We start from the raw sequence: 22,087 nt of genomic DNA, 5'->3' as shown, positions 1-22,087 counted from the left end.
ATTCTGACTTTATACACACAATTCAATTCTGACTTTATACACACAATTCTGACTTTATACACACAATTCAATTCTGACTTTATACACACAATTCTGACTTTATACACACAATTCAATTCTGACTTTATATCACACAATTCTGACTTTATACACACAATTCTGACTTTATACACACAATTCTGACTTTATACACACAATTCAATTCTGACTTTATATCACACAATTCAATTCTGACTTTATATCACACAATTCTGACTTTATACACACAATTCTGACTTTATATCACACAATTCTGACTTTATACACACAATTCAATTCTGACTTTATACACACAATTCTGACTTTATATCACACAATTCAATTCTGACTTTATACACACAATTCTGACTTTATATCACACAATTCTGACTTTATATCACACAATTCAATTCTGACTTTATATCACACAATTCTGACTTTATATCACACAATTCAATTCTGACTTTATACACACAATTCTGACTTTATACACACAATTCAATTCTGACTTTATACACACAATTCTGACTTTATATCACACAATTCTGACTTTATACACACAATTCAATTCTGACTTTATACACACAATTCTGACTTTATATCACACAATTCTGACTTTATACACACAATTCTGACTTTATACACACAATTCAATTCTGACTTTATATCACACAATTCTGACTTTATACACACAATTCAATTCTGACTTTATATCACACAATTCAAATCTGACTTTCACACAATTCTGACTTTATACACACAATTCTGACTTTATATCACACAATTCTGACTTTATACACACAATTCAATTCTGACTTTATATCACACAATTCTGACTTTATACACACAATTCAATTCTGACTTTATATCACACAATTCTGACTTTATACACACAATTCAATTCTGACTTTATATCACACAATTCTGACTTTATACACACAATTCAATTCTGACTTTATATCACACAATTCTGACTTATACACACAATTCAATTCTGACTTTATATCACACAATTCAAATCTGACTTTCACACAATTCTGACTTTATACACACAATTCTGACTTTATATCACACAATTCTGACTTTATACACACAATTCATTTCTGACTTTATATCACACAATTCTGACTTTATACACACAATTCTGACTTTATACACACAATTCTGACTTTATACACACAATTCAAATCTGACTTTCACACAATTCTGACTTTATACACACAATTCAATTCTGACTTTATACACACAATTCTGACTTTATACACACAATTCAATTCTGACTTTATACACACAATTCAATTCTGACTTTATACACACAATTCAATTCTGACTTTATACACACAATTCTGACTTTATACACACAATTCAATTCTGACTTTATACACACAATTCAATTCTGACTTTATACACACAATTCAATTCTGACTTTATACACACAATTCTGACTTTATACACACAATTCTGACTTTATACACACAATTCAATTCTGACTTTATATCACACAATTCTGACTTTATACACACAATTCAATTCTGACTTTATATCACACAATTCTGACTTTATACACACAATTCTGACTTTATACACACAATTCTGACTTTATACACACAATTCTGACTTTATACACACAATTCAAATCTGACTTTCACACAATTCTGACTTTATATCACACAATTCAATTCTGACTTTATATCACACAATTCTGACTTTATACACACAATTCTGACTTTATACACACAATTCTGACTTTATACACACAATTCTGACTTTATACACACAATTCAAATCTGACTTTCACACAATTCTGACTTTATACACACAATTCTGACTTTATACACACAATTCAATTCTGACTTTATACACACAATTCTGACTTTATATCACACAATTCTGACTTTATACACACAATTCAATTCTGACTTTATACACACAATTCTGACTTTATACACACAATTCAATTCTGACTTTATATCACACAATTCTGACTTTATACACACAATTCAATTCTGACTTTATATCACACAATTCTGACTTTATACACACAATTCTGACTTTATACACACAATTCTGACTTTATACACACAATTCAATTCTGACTTTATATCACACAATTCTGACTTTATACACACAATTCTGACTTTATACACACAATTCTGACTTTATACACACAATTCAATTCTGACTTTATATCACACAATTCTGACTTTATACACACAATTCTGACTTTATACACACAATTCTGACTTTATACACACAATTCTGACTTTATACACACAATTCAAATCTGACTTTCACACAATTCTGACTTTATATCACACAATTCAAATCTGACTTTCACACAATTCTGACTTTATACACACAATTCTGACTTTATACACACAATTCAATTCTGACTTTATACACACAATTCTGACTTTATATCACACAATTCTGACTTTATACACACAATTCAATTCTGACTTTATATCACACAATTCTGACTTTATATCACACAATTCAAATCTGACTTTCACACAATTCTGACTTTATATCACACAATTCTGACTTTATACACACAATTCAATTCTGACTTTATATCACACAATTCTGACTTTATACACACAATTCTGACTTTATACACACAATTCTGACTTTATACACACAATTCAATTCTGACTTTATATCACACAATTCTGACTTTATACACACAATTCTGACTTTATACACACAATTCTGACTTTATACACACAATTCAATTCTGACTTTATATCACACAATTCTGACTTTATACACACAATTCTGACTTTATACACACAATTCTGACTTTATACACACAATTCTGACTTTATACACACAATTCAAATCTGACTTTCACACAATTCTGACTTTATATCACACAATTCAAATCTGACTTTCACACAATTCTGACTTTATACACACAATTCTGACTTTATACACACAATTCAATTCTGACTTTATACACACAATTCTGACTTTATATCACACAATTCTGACTTTATACACACAATTCAATTCTGACTTTATATCACACAATTCTGACTTTATATCACACAATTCAAATCTGACTTTCACACAATTCTGACTTTATATCACACAATTCTGACTTTATACACACAATTCAATTCTGACTTTATATCACACAATTCTGACTTTATACACACAATTCAATAAATCTAATTATTAAACTAAATGAACCATATAAACTAAATTACTGCTCTTATTACTGATCTAAAGCCCACACTGCCACTGTATGATCATTTGAATGAACTGATGACATTTTTTCTCCAGAATGGCTAGACGGCTGAATAAAATTATGCTGCATTATTTTCCTGTTTAACACTGTAAAGCTGCTTTGAAACAATCTGCATTGTTAAAAGCGCTGTATAAATAAAGTTGACTTGACACACGTATGTCTGTGTTCTTTAGGGTCAGCTGTCAGTAACGGTTCTGGTCCAGGAAGCCATGCCTATCTGACCAACCAAGGTGAAAGTTCACAGTAGTGATGCCTCAGCTGTGAGTGATAACTGTTAGGATGGCTGATGTAAATCTCCCTGTTCTGGCTTGATGTGCCTTCAGAGCTGATGCTGGTGCAGCAGAACTCGTCCTGCATTAGCAGCGGTTATGGAGATCTGGGCGAGCTGCTGAAGGCCCGGTCCTCTGAGCTCAGCGCTCTGCTGAAGAGAGTGCGAGAGGTTCATGAACAGGCTGAGTCTTTACATCAGTGGATGGAGGACACAAAGAAGATGGCGTCATCCTGGAGGAACCAGCCGTCCGGGAAAGACTCCGTCCAATCACAGATCGAGCAGCAGAAGGTGAAGCACGGTTATGTCTGCTTCATTAGCATCTGAACCCCTTAGACCTAAAATATTGACTTCATATTTGAATAATTTAAAAACACGTTCATTTACACAAATTTATGTACATACAAGGCATGCAAGTAAACAGATCAAATATTTAAATGTATCTATATATAGGGCTGGACGTATATTGGGGCTTTTTTGTATTATATTATTTTAAATATTAAAATTATTAAATATATAAATACAGTTGTAAATTACAATTGTCCTGTAAAGTAAAAAAAAAAATAAAAAAATTATATATATATATATATACATGTATATATATATTTAATAATGATTTATTTTACACTGTAATTTATAATACTAATATTTACAGATATAATATTTAATTTAGATTTTAGCTTTTATTTTAAATGTAATTATATATAGGGCTGCACTATATATAAATTTATTATAAATATAAACTTGCATTGGGACTTATTTTTATTATATTGTTTTGATTAATTATTAAAAAATTAAGATATAAATACAGTTGTAAATCACAATTTTCCTGTAAAGTTTAAAAAAAAATTTTTTAATAATGATTATATTTTACACTGTAATTTATAATACTAATATTTATGATGGTCACATGACATGCAAGTAAACAGATCAAATATTTAATTTAGATTTTTATATATATAGGGCTGCACTATATATAAATTAATATAATTATAAACTTGCATTGGGAGTTATTTTTATTATATTGTTTTGATGAATTATTCAAAATTAAGATATAAATACAGTTGTAAATTACAATTCTCCTGTAAAAACATATTTTTTTAATTTTAATAATTATAATAATTATTTTATTTTACTCTGGAAGTTACAATAGTAATATTTTTGATGGCCACTTGACATGCAAATAAACAGATAAAATATTTAATTTTGATAGTTTTTATTTGAGATGTATTTATATATAGGGCTGGACATATATTGGGGCTTTTTTGTATTATATTATTTTAATTATTAAACTTATGAAATATATAAATACAGTTATAAATCACAATTTTTCCTGTAAAGTTTAAAAAAAAATTATAATGATTTTGTTTTACACTGTAATTTATAATAATAATATTTATGATGGTCACATGACATGCAAGTAAACAGATAAAATATTTAATTTAGATTTTTAGATATATATAGGGATGCACTATATATAAATATAATTTAAATATAACTTGCATTGGGATTTGTTTTTATTATATTGTTTTGATTAATTATAAAAAATTAAGATATAAATATAGTTGTTTTTTTAAGTAATTTTTTTAATAGTAATTATAATAATATTATAATAGTTTTATTTTTTTTAATAATGATATTATTTTACACTGGCATTTAAAAAACTAATATTTATGATAGTCACATGACATGCAAGTAAACAGATCAAATTTTTTTTTTTATGTTTTATTTAAATATATTTGTTTATAGGGCTGCATGTATATTTGGGCTTATTTTTATTATAATGTTTTAATTCTTTTTTTAAATTATTAAAGGTATAAATACAGTTATAAATTGTCCTGTAAAATAAAATAAAAATATTTTTAATAATTATAATTTATATTTTATTTTACACTGCAAGTTACAATACTTATATTTATGTCTTAAATTCTTCACTTTTAAATGTTTAGATCCACAAATGTTCATTTTGTTGGATTGCTGGTGAAATACTGTATATAATTATGCAAATGTGTGAATGAAGTGAAGAGATGAAGAGAAGCAGACAACATAGACAACACATAGCACAACAGACTATATACTTATTTAATTACATCGCAGCCTTTGGTTTGATAATAGCACTAATCCATATCATGATTTGAGTATTATTTTGATTGATTGTGCTGTCACAACTATTTATTTTAGTCATCCAAGTTAATTATAAGCTTTTCATCATTTGGGAAACCCTGCTGTAGATGGTTATTAGGCGACTGTTAAGGTGTACTTAGTGGTTGCTTGGATCAATGGATATGCCAAGTTTGATGAAGCTGTTGGAGGAGTTACAGTACGAAGTTTTGGTCATATTTCAGTCCATGTAATTTTGCAGATTTTCCTCAACAATCAGCGCAGAAATTCTGGAAAAAGTGCAAACTCTGTGTCTGCTTACCATGCTATAAATTCACCATGAAAACCTTGACGATCCCCCATTATAAGGCCATGCTTTAAACTGTTGGCACTGAAAGAGCTGCTCATCACGTCTGTGTTGCAGGTCGTGGAAGAGAATATGAAACAAAAGCAAGCGCAGCTCCAGCAGCTCAGGGAGAATCTGCTCGGCTTGATCGAGGAGAACCCGGATTCACCCGAGGCAGAAAAGTGGAAGCACATGCTGGCACAGATCGGTATGTGTCCATTAATCTGCTTTATCTGCTGCGGGACGGCCAGGTGCAAATTCACACACTTATCTCCTGCAGCGACTGCAAACCAGGGGCAAAAATGACCTTTTACATTTTTATAATGACCTTATTTCATGTAAATGCATTGTCTTTTATGTCAAATACTTATATTTAATCAATTCAATCCGAATAATGACATACAATGTTACCAATTCAATTTTATAAACATCAACAAAGACATTTTTACACTGCATTTATGCTCATTTACACAGACAGTTTAAATGTATATACATTATATAAAACATTTTGAAAACGCTAAAAACAACGTTTAGTTTGAAGTTATAAATATAAAAACATGCACTCATTACAGAGGCCTGCAAAATTAAATCAACAGTCATTATTATTGATTATTGCCCTTGATATTATAATTATTGATTATTAATGTCAATTAATAGAATACATTAAAAATGTGTTTACACTCCACATTCGTATAGGCTACACAGACAAAACAAGCTGCGAAACACACACACTGGTTCTCTTAGGGCCCATTTACTCAACACCGTTTGAACTTTTTATGCGTTTTGGCCGTTCATTATCACACGTTTTGGGGCCTGAAAACACTAACTTTTGAAAACGGGTTTCAAAGTGCAAGTTTTGCAAAACAATAGCGTTGTCGTCTCCGTATAAACTACAAAAACATGAATTTGTGAAAACGTTGCCGTCATGCGTATGTGTATTACGTGTTCAGGCTATAGGCGTGTAGTGTTTTTTACAAAGTGACATCGCCATCTACTGGCCTGGCGTGAATAATACAGCGCTTTTAGTCGGATGCAAAGGAAAAACTTAGTACATCGTTTTTGTGTAAACATACTCATAGTAGCTTGAAAAACAAAACAGTTCAAACTCGAAATAAACTGTAAAAACCAAAAATCATTCCCCATTACTGACAGCAATTGCGAAAGATCAAAACTCAGCTGATTTCTTCTGCACTAGTGACTAATTTAAACCCCTCTGATTGGGCATCCCATTCATGCGCTCAACAGACGCGTCTGTGATTGGCTATAATGCTCAACGCTGCAAGAAATCTTTGATGCAATGTGACCAGATCTAAATATAATGCTGTAATTGACATTTTCACATTTTATTTTAATAACAGCAGTGGCATTTGTGCCCCTTCATCCTGAATTTAGTGGGTATTTTTGTTGCTCTTGATGGCATTTTTGCCCACGCCCCTTTAATTTGACCCTGCTGTGAACCGAAGCTCCTGTGAAAGCTCAAGCTGATAGTGGAGGAGTTTGGCTGAAGTGAAGCTGGGAGTGATAAAGTGATGTGTGTTGTGCTCCACACACAGACGCGGGATGGGAGGAGGTCAGGGGCACCATGGAGATCAGGAAACAGCACCTGGAGGAGTCGTCCCGCATGCTGGAGCTCTTCCAGACGACCCAACCACAACTCTCGCAGTGGCTGCAGGAGAAGGAGTTGATGATGGGCGTGCTGGGGTCGCTGTCTATGGATCCCAACATGCTTAACACACAAAAGCAGCAAGTCCAGGTACTGGCAGTCATGCTGTAAACACGGATAAGAGCTGTGACTCATGTGAAAGAATAGTATTAAAGGTTATATGAAGTTAAGCAAACAGTTCACTCAAGGGATGGGCGATATTACCAATATCTTATTTGAAGATATGAGTGGTTTTGAGTGTTCAACCTCAAAAATCTATGAATTTGGTACATCACAATATATATCGTCATACCACCCAGCCCTAATTCACTCTAAAATAAATTTCTGTCATCATTAACTCACCGTTGTGATGTTCCTAATCCATGTGACCTTCTTCTAAAGGAGATGTTTAGAAGAATGTTCCTACTGCCTTTATTCTCTATACGGACACAAAGCAGCATATGTGAACCTGGACCACAAAACCAGTCATAAGGGTCTTTTTTTTTTTTATTGAGATGTATACATAATCTGAAAGCTGAATTAATAAGCTTTCCATTGATGTATGGTTTTGTTAGGATAGTGAAATGAATGAGGATGAATGAAAATCTGGAATCTGAGGGTGCAAAAAAATCTAAATATTGAGAAAATCGTCTTTAAAGTTGTCCAAAGGAAGTCCTTAGCAATGCATATTACTACTAATAATAAATGTTTGATATATTTACGGTAGGACATTTACAAAATATCTTCATGGAACATGATCTTTAATATCCTAATGATTTTTGGCATACAAGAAAAATGAATAATTTTGACCCATACAGTGTATTGCTGGGTATTGCCACAAATATACCCATGCGACTTATGACTAATTTAATGCTCCAGGGTCACATATGAGAAATCCATATGACACTCACGTTAAATGCCAAGTTTTCAAGTTTTCTGAAACCATATGATGGTAGAAATGTGTCATTTTTCTCTGAAAATCAGCAGTAGTTCTTATTTGCACATCACACTTGATCAGTCACCTGGAATGAAAGAATCAGTGGCATTTGATCAAAGTGACATTTTCTCTTCAGAAGACTTGGGATATAATACACTGGTAATATGGACATATGTGTTTTTTGCTGGTTTTGGAGCTCGACAGAGTTTTCACTGTATGGAAAAGAGCAGTACGATAAACCTCCTGCCAAACACGTTTGTGTTTCATGGACGAAAGTCAAACCAGTTTGGAATGATGACAGAATTTTGGTCAATTGTTTCTTTAAAGTTACAAAGATGGAGTGACATACTGTACTGTTTCTCATGCCACTGCTCATCCCTTAATGCCTGTTGCTTGATGTCATTCCTCTGATTAGATTCTCCTCAAGGAGTTTGACAGCCGCAAGCCTCAGTATGAGAAGTTGACCGAAGCCGCCACAGCCATCGCTAGTGCATCAGAGAAGCAGGATCCTGCCGTCGAGCAGGTTAAAGAACAGCTGGCATCTATTTCCCAGAAGTGGCAGGCCCTGACAGGTCAGCTGTCGCAAAGACATGCCCTCATTGAGCAGGCGGTCGGTAAGACCACTCAATTCCAGGAGATTTTGCAAGGCCTCAATAAAAGTGCCACTTGCCTGGAGACAGAGCTTAATAACCAGCAGGCACTCAGCACCCAACCTGATGAAGTCAAGAAACAGATTGAAGCCACCAATGCAATCCTGGTTCAGCTACGAGAGGAGAAGAAGAGGCTGAAGGAGGCAGAAAACGTCTGCTCCGAGCTCTCTGCCATGGTGACTGAGGAATATCTCAGAGCGGACCTGACAAAACAGCTTGAGGCCGTCACTAAACCATTTAGACAACTTGAGGACAAAGCAGGTATTGTAGTTAACTTCAACTCCTTCCTTCTGCAACATCACTGATTTTCTATTTGCTCACACATTTCCTTAGAATTTGAATGCACTTCATTCATGAAGTCCTATCCACCCCCTGACCTCTGCACGTTCATTTATCAAGGGCTTTGGCCAATTTGATAATGTTTACTCTGAGCTAAGTTGAATACACTTCACTATGTTTAAGTCAATTCCAAGTCAGTGCAGAAAATGCAAAAAGTCTGATTATATCTGTGTATAAAAGTGTGCTGAAGCCATCATTTGCAAGGGCGTTTTCACACCTGAAAGTCCGCACCAAGGTCCGAACCGAAGTTCATGTTTTGATACATTTTATACGTTCGGTTAGTTTTGGTTTGGTTTCGCATTGCAATCATGCGAGCGCACTAAAGAACTGAACATGACACACTTGCGTCCTGTCGTCATCATCTATGTGGGCGGCATCTGGACATTGATTGGTTTGTAAATGGACGCATATCATTGCCACTAGTGAACAGTGCACATTGCTTGACTATTTCTTTTCGTTTCAAATTGTTTAGTTTAAAAGTGGACATTTCAAGCTTTCTATACTCATATTTGTCATGTCTGTGAGGCAGTAGCTGCTGAGTTTGGGTTTATTTATGAGACGCGATCAAGAGCAATGCAATTGATCGCTTCAGCGCCTCCATGTCACGATTGTCTGCTTTAGACTATTTGCTTCTTATTTATTAAATCCAGGCAATTGGCTGATGAAACATTGATTATCATTAAGATACAATTTATACAAAACGAAATGTACTTTATAGAAAGGCTTTCAACAAAACAAACTTTCAACAAAACAAAATTTAATGAAGTGGTCGAAATCAATTCTGACCCACTCTTGTGCATCTTTGCACTTTTCATAATCAATATAGCCAAGATTAAATTTTAAAATAACATTATAATATTTAAACATAAACAGGAACTTCCTGTAAATGGTCTGAAAGCCCGAACCATACAGAAAATGCTTCACACTAGAAACGAACCGAACCTTTGTTCAGGTTTGATCTGGACCGAGACTACCTCTATACGTCTTTTTGGTCCGGACCGTGGTCTGGGGGAGGTTTCACACCTGTAATTTTGATTCGGATCAAACTGAAAAGTCAGAAAATCCGGACCAAACAAGGTAGGTGTGAAAGGGCCCTAAAACATGTAGAGAGGGAGAGAGCAAACAATACACGTCACTTGATGTGGTATAAACTGTTACACCACATGCTTGATCAGTGTTGCCAACTTAGCAACTTAGCCAGGGCCTAAAACTAACTTTTTGCCACACCTTGCCAATGGCCAGTGACTTAAGAAAATGTACCGGCCATAAATATTTTTTATAAAAACAGGCATTTTTTAGATAATAGTGAACATTTTAGATACTAGTGAAAATTCACAATTGTCTATTCCAAACTTGCCTAACTAATATAAATTGAAAACGTTATTAAAGACAAGTAAACTCTCAGTAAAAAAATAAGAACAAATACTAAAATTACAAGCAAAAACACAAATAAATACAATGAAACAAAGATACAAATGAAATAAACAGTGCTTTTCAGGTTTTTCAGGCAGAAGTTTTCAGGTACAGAAATGAATAAAGTAGCCAAATATAAAATAGCACTTTATATTCTTCGCTGTATGAATTAAACATCCTTATTAAATAATCCTTAATAAAGTGACAAAGGTTAAGAGCTCAGTTTAGTATATATCAGTTTAGCGAGCAACAAAATGAGTCCCTTTCGTGTCTTCTTGCACTTGAATATTTAAATTGGCATGGCTTAAACTTTCGTGATATTATCGACCAACACTGTTACATATACTCACCAACGTCGGTTTTTACTCGCATTTGGCGCTTGATGAGTGTTAATTTTAGGCCCTGGACTTAGCTGTTAGCGACATAGCTGTTGCTAGATTTAGTGCCTTTTCAGACCCCTTTAGCAACACATTGCAGCAACTTCTTGAACAAACCTTGTCTGCTTTCAGAGACTCCCTGGTATAATGCAGCTGTATTCAAATACCGGAGAGTAGGAGAGAAGCAAACAATTGTAAAGAGCTGACACTAGGAAGAATGCAAATGACATGATTGTGCTAATTAGCATGTTGTTTCTTTTTACATTGACTTTTATAGCAGGCTTTAGCAACCTCCCATTGAAAGTAGGAGGCAACAGCCACATAAAAACTACACAGCTCTATAGCAAACATCATCCAAGTTCCAATTGACTGTGCTTTTGTCACTTCACACTGCATTTTTCTTTCAGTCATGGAAAATGCTTGACGCTTGACACTTGTAGTGTTATACTCTGCTCAAACACAACTGTTGAGACTCCTCATCTAACGTTCTTATATTTTACCTTGTGTTTACCAGGAAAGCGGATTGAGCAGCTCAACTCTGCCTTTGCCAGCTCCCAGCAGTTCCATCAGACTTCTAAGGACTTCCAAACCTGGCTGAATCAAACTCTCCAGGAGCAGTGCAAGACACAGCCCATCTCCGCGTACCCAGAGATGTTAAAACAGAGTCTCAAGGAGAACAGTGCTGTTCAGAAGGCCATTAGTGACCACGAGGAACCTTATAACACCATCATGAAAGAGGGTGAAACTCTCCTCCAGAGAACAGAGGGGGCGGAAAAGGTGGCCCTTCAGGGACAACTATCTGCTCTAAAATCCAGCTGGGATGATGTGAAGAAAAGCAATGCTGAGCAAGCAGAAAAGCTTCAAGGGGCCATGCAGAGGGCTTTGAAGTACAAGGAGCATTTAGAGAAACTGAGCTCATGGTTGCAAGAGTGTGAAGACAGAGGGACGAATGTGAAGCTCAGCGTGAACTCATTGGAGATTGAAGGCTCCCTCTTGCAGTTGAAAGCCATCCAGAAGGACGTTGACAAGCATAGAGGGGAAGTTGTGATAGTGAACACGGCTGCGGACAGCCTACTGGAGGTCGTCACATCAGATGGCGATACTGTTAGGGAGGAGAAGGCAACCATTGCTAAAAGAGTTGATAAGCTGACAGAAGATTTAATGCTCAAAAGAGAAACGTTAGAAAATATCTCGCAGAAGCTGAAAGAGTTCAACGACTTGCAGAAAGAAGCCAAAGGCCAACTGGAGGGGGCCAGGAAACAGCTCGACTCTCACTCTTCCTTGGGTGTCCAGGCCTACAGCAACAAGAACCTGACCAACATGAAGGCTCAGCAGAACAGCTTAGAGGGTGTCCACAACCAGATTGAGCATCTCAAAGGTCTTGCACAAAGCCTTGTAGTAGATGCCTCTGAGGTTGAAGGTGTGACAGACCTTCTTCTCCAGGCAGATAGCTTGGAAAAAGACCACATGTCAATTACCAAAAAAGTAGAGGATGCTTGCTCCACCCTGGAGAACAAGCTCCAGGGCATTGGACAGTTCCAGAACAGCATCCGCGAAATGTTTGCAAACTTTGCAGACCTGGATGACGAGTTGGATGGTATGGCTCCAGTCGGCAGGGATCTTGACACCTTACGGGATCAGAAAAGCACTATCAAGGACTTTGTTGCTAAACTTCAGGATCTGATGACCAACACAGCCAATGGCAGAGACAGTTGCAAGAAGATGCTGGAGTCAGAGGCCTCACCAGATCTCCTGGGTCTGAAGAGAGACTTGGAAGCTCTGGGCAAGCAATGTGGAAAGCTGATGGACCGAGCCACCGGTAGAAGAGATCAGGTTGAGGAGATCCTCAGTCATCTGGAGGAGTTCTACAGCAAGGCGCAAGAGTTAACCCACAAACTGAGCAGCGCCGAGAAGCAAGAGGAGTCCCAAGGGTCTGTTGGATTGGAAACTGAAGTCATTAACCAACAACTGGAGTCGTTCAAGGTAAAATTAAGATTCATTACCTTGTCGCACCTTGTTCTGTTCCCCGTCTAGAAGATCCATAGCAGTGCACTGACATGTTAAAGGATTGATGTACCGCGAGTAAAAACTGTTCGAATTTACCTTTGGCGACACTAATAGTAGTCTTACACTTTAAAGATCATGAGGTAAATGTGAGCTTTGCATTTCATAATGAACAAGATCTGTATCTGCACTGGACCCAAAAAGTATTTGAACAGGTCAAGTGTGTAATTTATGCACCACCAGTGGCATCAAAATATTGACCGTCTTCAAGCAAGCAAGTCAAACAGACTGCAATTCCTTTTAGTGCCACTAGTAGCACAGAAATCACACTTCATCTTTACATCACACTTAAACGGTTAGTTCACCAAAAAAAAGAAAATTACCCCATAAGTTATATTTTTATTTAAAGAGTTATACTAAAAAATATCCTGGCTCTTCCAAGCTTTATAATGGGAGTGAATGGTACCTTGTTTTTTGAAGCCCAAAAAAGTGCATCCCTCCATCATAAAAGTAATCCATACGGCTCAAGGGGTTAATAAAGGCCTTCTGAAGCAAAGCGATGCGTTTTTTGTGAGAAAAATATCCATATTTATAACTTTATATGTGACCTCTGACCGCGAACGCGGAAGTGCAGATGATATAGCATAACAAACATCGGTCACGAACAGTGTTGCCACAGTTACTTTGAAAAAGGAATTTAGTTACTTTACAGATTACTTGATTTTAAAAGTAACTAAGTTACTTTACAGATTACTTGATTTTAAAAGTAACTAAGTTAGATTACAAGTTACTTTATTAGTTACATTCATCAGTTGCCAACAACACCTCTGCAGCCTCAACATAAAAATGACAACCGTTTTGCCAACACTAAACATAAAACACTAAACATAAAACCCTAAACATGTTAATGAAAAAGGTACAAATTACTTTGTGTTCTTATTAAATACATTTATGAAAAACATTTTTAATTTATATATGAATGTAAATAATGATATGGGCCTACACAAATAATATAAAATTACAAGATTTATATTTTATTGTAAACGTAATGTGCAGCTCTGTAAAGGGACAACAAATATATGATCGATCCGTGAGAACAATATATTTTTTAATAATCTTTAAGTGCACAAAACTATGAAAATGTATGAAACGCTTCAAAAAAGAGCGGCAACAAAGCGCTTATGCGCATCCCGGGTGCAGAATGATGCGCTTAAAGCAACATGGAGTCAGTGTGCAGTGCAGCGCGAGTGCACATTGAAGAGTTCACGGCATAAAGAGAAGATGAGCGTCGAGCCCACAAATCCTAGTCTACTATGTAGCCTATATCGGTCCAAACATTCACTGATTATTTGTTTCTTCACAGTTTTTAATTCTGGTTATTGTGCGTGTGATGCTAATTAATAGTCCTTGTGTTGTCACCTGAGTAGCGAGCACAACATCTTTCAGAAAACCGCTAGATAAACTCCAGGAAGATAAATTATTTTATCAACATATCAAGTATTATAACGGGAATATATCATATGGAGTTAGCTTTACCGTGCTGCTGCTGACTGGAACCGAACGCGACGCGCAGTTTTGCTGAATGGAGAATGATTGACAGCTACAGCGGAGGAAAGACATTCAGCTATGGAATGGCTTTAGATGACTTTGTAGGCTACTAGCAAATAATAATATTCTAATAATGATTGCTGAAAGATAATGTGACAATATATATTTCTGATGATTATTTAATTATCACGACATGCCTAATCTGAGCAAGTGACTGCCTGTCTTGAGTTTTGTCGACAGACGGAGGCGGCAAGAAATTTGACGGAGGCGGCCGCCTAGTAATTCTCTATGCAGGAAAAACCCTGCTGAGACTAAACAAGAAAGCAAAAATATATATTTTTACTAAGGAAAATGACAAAAAAAGTTACTCACAGGGACTTGGATAAGTTACTTTAATCTGATTACTGGTTTGGAAATAGTAACGCGTTAGATTACTCGTTACTGGAAAAAGTGGTCAAATTAGAGTAACGCGTTACTAAGTAACGCGTTACTGGCATCACTGGTCACGAATTATAATCTAAAACGAGAATTTTTAAGGAGAAATGGTGGAGGAGCTTGAGTTTGTTGCCCAGCCGCACCTCGCATTTGATCTTACGCTATGCCTACATCCTACGTCATGCATCGGGTCAGAGGTCACTCATCATTAGGGTTGGGTATCGTTTGGGTTTTTTACGATTCCGGTGCCAAACTGATACTTTTAAAACGGTACCGGTGCCTGGAACGATACTTAAAAAAAACAAACACACAAAACGACGATGGATGACATTAAAAAATGGCTTTTTATTGAATAAAAAAATAAAAAAATCTTTAAATTGAACAATTACAATTTTAAAGTATACTTAAATATATAAATATAAATAAATACAAAACACAAGAAATTTACTTCACAAATTCACAGTAAAATCTAAGCCACCTAACCCAGCTACAGCAGGCCTTATTTAAAGTCTTCAGAAGGCCTTTATTAACCGCCTGGAGCCGTATGGATATCTTTTATGATGGATAGATGGATGGATGCACTATTTTGGGCTTCAAAAAATGGTACCATTCACTCCCATTATAAAGCTTGGAAGAGGCAGGATATTTTTTAGTATATAATTTTTTATTTTGGGGTGAACTAATCCTTTACAGTTTGCAAGCAAAACTTTTCACAAAAAGGATTTTTTTTAACATTTTAAATACCTTGTTAACTAAAGGTGCTAATGGGGATTTTTGCTACCTCAGTTATGTGGCATGTTTATGGTCTGTTAGCCACGTGTTAGATCTTTCTCTAGACAGTTCAATGTGTCTGTGAGCATCTGGTGCTAACAAAAGAACGTCAGCTGATGGGGCATTGTTGTGCATGTGCAGCGGGCCAGCTGGAGCCAGTGGGGTGCTGTGTATCGCAGTGGCCCGGTGAAAGCTAGCGGGTCTGACTTCTGCTCCTTGACCTGTCAGCGAGTGCTAGGGCAGGCCTCTCCATTCACTGCACACAATGGATGTTTTTAGCTCTCTTATTTTTAGCCGCTAGCTAATTCAGTCTACTCTGCATTTTAACCTGCTATAGTTTGTAAAACATTGATTATTCCTATATTTACAAAAATCAGCTCAGCCTTTTTTTATTGTAGTGTGTGGTTGCTTTCAATACATATTTATGATATTGTCTCAATCAAAGCATTACTGGATGTTTTAGTAAAATACAACTTTCTCTCAAGAGTTTCTCTTGTTTTGTACAGTGATTTTTGTTCATTTTTGCAAACCGAGATGAGAATGTTTTCTCTGCCACGGATTTAATTTAACCAGGGGTATTTTTAGAGAAGTTGACTTCACCTCTCAACAATTACATATTTGTTTTGGCCTGTCAGTTCGGATTCCTGGATGTTTTTTGACTCCATATTTCAAGTGGTACATCATTTGGAAAAGTATGTTGCTGCAGGAATTTCTGGATTGTTCAAATCCTCAGAAAAATGAAGCTTGTGCCTCCAATGGTTGGAGCAAAGCCTTCTTTCTATTCTTTTGTTATGGCAACGGACTGTGATTCTTATCATAAACAAACGGAGTAGATTTATCCGTTTTTTTGATACAGTTTAGTTACTACCAGGAGAAACCGTTGGACATATTAGGATGGATAATACTGTAAAGAGTGATGGAAAACCTGCTGAACAAAACAATGTGATTTACAATATCAGTCCTGGATAAAACCTTAAAGTGGGATAAAACATTGTCCAGAAAGGCTTTAAACGCTTGAAGCTGAAAGAAGCTTAACCTATATTTGGATGTGCATATGAATCAAGCATGGCCTTCCATGCGCTGTGCTCAAGCATCAGCTGCCGCCGTTCAGTCGATCATTTGGCCCCTTGTTGTTCGGGCTCCCCCATTCTTTTTGTTCTTTTCAATGTCTGGATGGATGATCACTGCTACATCAGCTGCTGCTGGAGAATCAGCTTTGTTCTCACTGATACGGCCATTAAACACAGGGAAATTGCCCAGATCACGAAACACAAAGGGAGGCATAGACTTTTTTTCTTTTTGAAAAAGCATTGTCATTTAAAATCTAAGAATAGGCATGTGTTGCTCTTCTATCCTTATCTTTGTTACTTCAGTCCACTGGATTCAGTTGTGAACCCAATATATGCCATGTGTAAGGACCAGAATATCATAAGCCACGTTTCCACTGTGGGGCCAGTGTGAGCCAGGGCTTTCGACGGGCCGGGCCTGGCCGGGTTGGGCTAATAGACCTGTAGCATCGAGCCCAAAGCCACGCTGTGTTTCCACCATCGGGCCAGAAGCTCCACAGCGCTTCACTAAAACCCGCCCGTAACACGCCTCTTTGGAACAACGTCACACACACCCATCATGTCACCAACAAATCAGAGTGAAATCACTGGAAACTAGCGAGATTGCACAACCAACATGATAAAAGCATGGCATTTTTGACATTTACTTAAACAGGGTTTTTCCTGGGTCAAAAATGGTCTTCGGTGGTGGCTGACAGACATGGTCATCCATACACACACACACACACACACGCACGCACAGTAAAAAAGTTCCCTACCCACGTGATCTGCAAGTGCAATACTGACAAAACATTTTAAATAAATTCAAAGAAAATTTGTAATTTTTGCTTATCTTATTTTGATACCTTGATGTTTGTTTTTGTTCCTCATTTTTACACTATTTACTGATAGTTGTTTTGGTATATAATCATATCAATATTAAAAAGTAGTATTAAAAAATGAACAAATAGCCTAATTTTCTGCTATATACAATTTCATAAAATTATCAGCTAGCTAACCACAACTTTGTTCTGGGTTCACCTCACTCCAGTCTAAACTAAATGATTTTAGGCTATTTATTTTACTACACATTGTCCAAATAAATAAGCTGAAAGACTGTGGATGATTAAAGCTAATTCTTACTATCCACTCTTGCTAAAGTGGGTAAGCACACTTGTGTTCTCATCACAGAAAACACTTCATAATTGGATAGGATTTGTTTCACGTTTATTGAAAGTATGCTTTATGTCAACTGGTCAGAGAATCAGTCAATGTTTTTTGAGCGCATTTCACACCCAGCGGTAATTAAAGGAAAACATCGTCTGATAGCGCCACGTGCAACATGGATTCGGTCTTCCGACCTTTTGATTTTGATTAACGTAATATGTGAAATATTAGAAAGCTAAGAATGCTTATTTTGAAGACAGAGAGCGTGCGAGCGGGGGAGGAGCTCTGATCGTTCTCTCTGACACTCAGTTAACGCAAGGGCAGCGGTCATCTATTCTACATCACTCCTAAATCACAATAACTCATCAAATAACGCTTTGGCGGGACAACAATTTGTTTTGGCGGCCGCCAAAAAATTTTCAATGTAGGAAAAACCCTGTTAAAGATTTAAAACCCAAGCATTGATGTTTTACCACAGTTTTACAATAATAAGCGATACATTGATCATAATGAATTAATTTGTGTCATTAGTCCCACAGAAATAAAGTGGTATTTACCGTTATTTCTCGAAAGAAAGAGGACACACGTACTTATTCAGTTGCGTCTGTTTCTGTTTATTTGTATGTTATCATCACGTTTAGAAAGAATTAACATTTCTACAAATTTTCCAACAAAAATACAGTTGACATTAGCTATGTTTCCATCCACCTATGTTTTTGCGCATTTTAGGATATCAAAAAATGCTGAATGAAAACACTGAACTTAAATGTGCATACATTCTAAATATGTGCATAAAACATGTGTGTGCTCGTTTGAGTCGGATACATTTTCTATCCGATACGAAAACATGCGCATAAACTACGATGGAAATGCATTTACCGAATAAATTCCTCTTTTCGCAAAAGATAAATCACGTGACTTTCGCGATGTAACAGCATAACTTTTCTAAACAGGAGATTGCAAAGCATCTGAAATGCTGTTTTGGTCATTCAGAAGTGTGTTGTCAAAGATGCTCGGTATATCTCCCTCCTAGAACTGTCTTACATGCGTTCCCAAACAGCACATCTGCTTCTGAAAGCAAGACAACAAGTTTATTGAAATGCATGAGTTTCTCTGAGATGCAAATAATTTAGTATATATGAAAATGATTATATATGGTGGCTTCTCCTATGTTTCTTAGTGATTTTTTTTTAGCGGTAGTTTATCAGGAAGTGACGATTATGTTCGACTCACTGGATGGAAACGGTGCTTTTTTCACAAATGTTTTATGCGATATTGCAATTTTGCGCATAAGTTTGGATGAAAATATGGCTAGTGACAGTCCCAATACAGTTATAATTTCAGTCAGAGAAAGAGAGGAAGCTCCTGAGAAACCAGAGTTGCTTTATTTTACTACATGAGGAGCTAAATATGGATATCAGAGGGTCCAGTATAAAGAGATGAGACACACTGACTTTGTATAAAATAAATACACGATTGTGATATTTTAGATGAGTTTTCAAGCGGTCGTATTTACCATGTTTACTAATGATTAGTGCAAATAGTCTTTTGCGGCACTATTTCTGCCTTATAGTGATCAGAATCCCATCGGATCATGAACAGAAGTTATTCAAACACTCGCTGCTGTCTGAAAGTTGAGCTAAAATGATTTTAAATGTCTTTAATGCTGTATATGCGCTGCCGTCTCCTGACTCGGGTAAACTCCACCTTTGTTCGTAACCACTCCTCAAGCCCGAGGTGGGCCGCTTTGGACTAGGGATGGAACGTTTACCGGTTTTACGATAAACCACGATAAAATGTACTGATGGTTAATAATATGATTTAAAATTGTATTCCCATTAAAACCGCGTTTGATTATCACAATTTTGAAAACTTGCGCTAAATCCTGTACAGTTAGCATCAGTTTTTTGAATGAGATGAAATGGCAGAAGGCAGTGACAGCACTCAGGGGATTTTTCAGCCTCTAAAAGGACCAAATCTGAGGTGTGTGTGGTCATATTTTGGCTTTTACAAAAGTCATGAGGGAAACTTAATCTAGTATGGTCACCCTGACTGCAGAACGTCGCTGCAATAGGGGAAACACTTCAAATCTGTGAACGCAAGGCAAGTGGACTTTGACCTCAATACTAAAACTACGTCTGGGAAATAATAATGTGAAACCTGAGCCAAAGACGAACGAACAAGTTCAGACAAGACTAGGGTGACATTTAAGGGATAATAATGGATATTCATTGTAGCTACACTTATTACACAGATTTTCTTTAACACATAAATAATTACGGGGACATATTGACTTGAGATTAATGTTTTAAATCTTACTCCATTTTGTACAGTGTACATAATCAACCAGACAAGATGATCACGAGACGTTATAGTAATAATTATATTAATAGTAAGTCCTTTGATTTCATTTTCAATATGATCAAAAACAGAGATGCAAGACGCAAGTTGCATTTGAGTGAAACGAGAGCATGTCCGTTGTGATACGTGGATGTGTGCTGTTATAATGCTTTGCTATTGACCACAGTCATTATAAGGAAATGCCATAATAGGATAATAGTCGTTGCTCAAAAAAGTCCATAGAGCTGCTTGATTGATTTGTTGTTTGTTGATTTTCAAAATATAAAACTTGTTGAAATGGTTTCAGTGTGTCCATCTGTTCTTTATGATCACTTTTGTCTCATTTGAACGTGATTAGGCCTGTCACGATAAATGTAGCTGGACGATAAATTAGCCAAGAAATTATTGCAATAAACGATAATATTTTAGTTCTGAGACCATTTTCATCTAAAATAATGATAATGGCATAATAATGCATGTACACCTTTTCAAAGATCAATAAACTTTTATTTCTAAAGACTATTTAACACTGAAAACGGAAAACATTTGAAATCTACAATAAATGAACAAAACAACCAAAAACAATAAAAGCAATGGACTCTCAGTCGGTTAACAAAAAATGCACTTGAATAAACACCAAAAACAATAAATAAAATGGATGAAAACTGCAACGGATGATTGTTTTAGGTGCATATTAGGGGTGGCATGTTTCACAAAACCCACGGTTCGTATTACGGTTTTCGGTTCTGTACGGTTCTTGTCAAACTGAATTTGACTCGACTTTAAGCACATTATTGGGACCATCTCTGAGGAACGCTAGGGGAGATTTTGATACAGCAAGAGAGAAGACATTGATGACATGCTTTTCATTTATTTGGCAAAAAAAAGGAGAATATGTATTGCTATCTCTACTGGAACTTGTGTGCCTTTTTAGCACACAAAGATTAAGCTGAAGAATTAACTTGCATTTATCAAACTGCCAACTTCAGTGTAGCTTTAAGCCTTGTTTAAACTCGACGTGTCCGCACCAGCGCGAGGGCGCAAATGATGTCAGCGCGGAGCGGGCGGTAGTGCGCGTTGAGTGCGCGTTGAGTGCGCGTTGAGTGCGCGTTGAGTGCGCGATACCCCATTTTGCTTGGCGTTGTGCACGTCAAATTTTGTAACTTTCACGCGCGTCGAGTATAAACACCTCCCCAAACGGACGAGGCGTGCGCGCAGTCAGAGAGAGACGAGGAAAACAAACAAGCATGGAAATGGAAATTATCGCGACCGGAAAAATTATCGAGCTCATTTTTTTAATCGTATGATTAATTTATTTATTGACTATCATGCCTAAACGTGATAATCGTGATAATTTGGGTCACTATAATCGTGATATGAAATTTTCATACCGTGTCATCCCTACTTTGGACCAAGGTATTCGGCGGGCCAAA

At 36.2% G+C, this 22,087-nt stretch overlaps 1 protein-coding gene across 5 annotated transcripts in view; it reads left to right on the top strand.

Moving 5' to 3' along the window:
- Positions 1-22,087, top strand: part of dst (dystonin) — a 338,403-nt gene that overhangs the window by 224,886 nt on the left and 91,430 nt on the right. For all 5 annotated transcript variants that reach the window (XM_079842865.1, XM_079842868.1, XM_079842869.1 and 2 more), the window contains 6 exons: positions 3,445-3,501; positions 3,595-3,830; positions 6,064-6,193; positions 7,539-7,738; positions 8,980-9,475; positions 11,858-13,326. In XM_079842865.1, the coding sequence (XP_079698991.1) occupies positions 3,445-3,501; positions 3,595-3,830; positions 6,064-6,193; positions 7,539-7,738; positions 8,980-9,475; positions 11,858-13,326 (2,588 nt within the window). The remainder of the gene's footprint in view (positions 1-3,444; positions 3,502-3,594; positions 3,831-6,063; positions 6,194-7,538; positions 7,739-8,979; positions 9,476-11,857; positions 13,327-22,087) is intronic.

Source organism: Gobio gobio (assembly GCF_949357685.1).
Source record: "Gobio gobio genome assembly, chromosome: 18".
Classification (NCBI taxonomy): domain Eukaryota; kingdom Metazoa; phylum Chordata; class Actinopteri; order Cypriniformes; family Gobionidae; genus Gobio; species Gobio gobio.
This window is presented reverse-complemented; position numbering and strand designations above follow the sequence as displayed.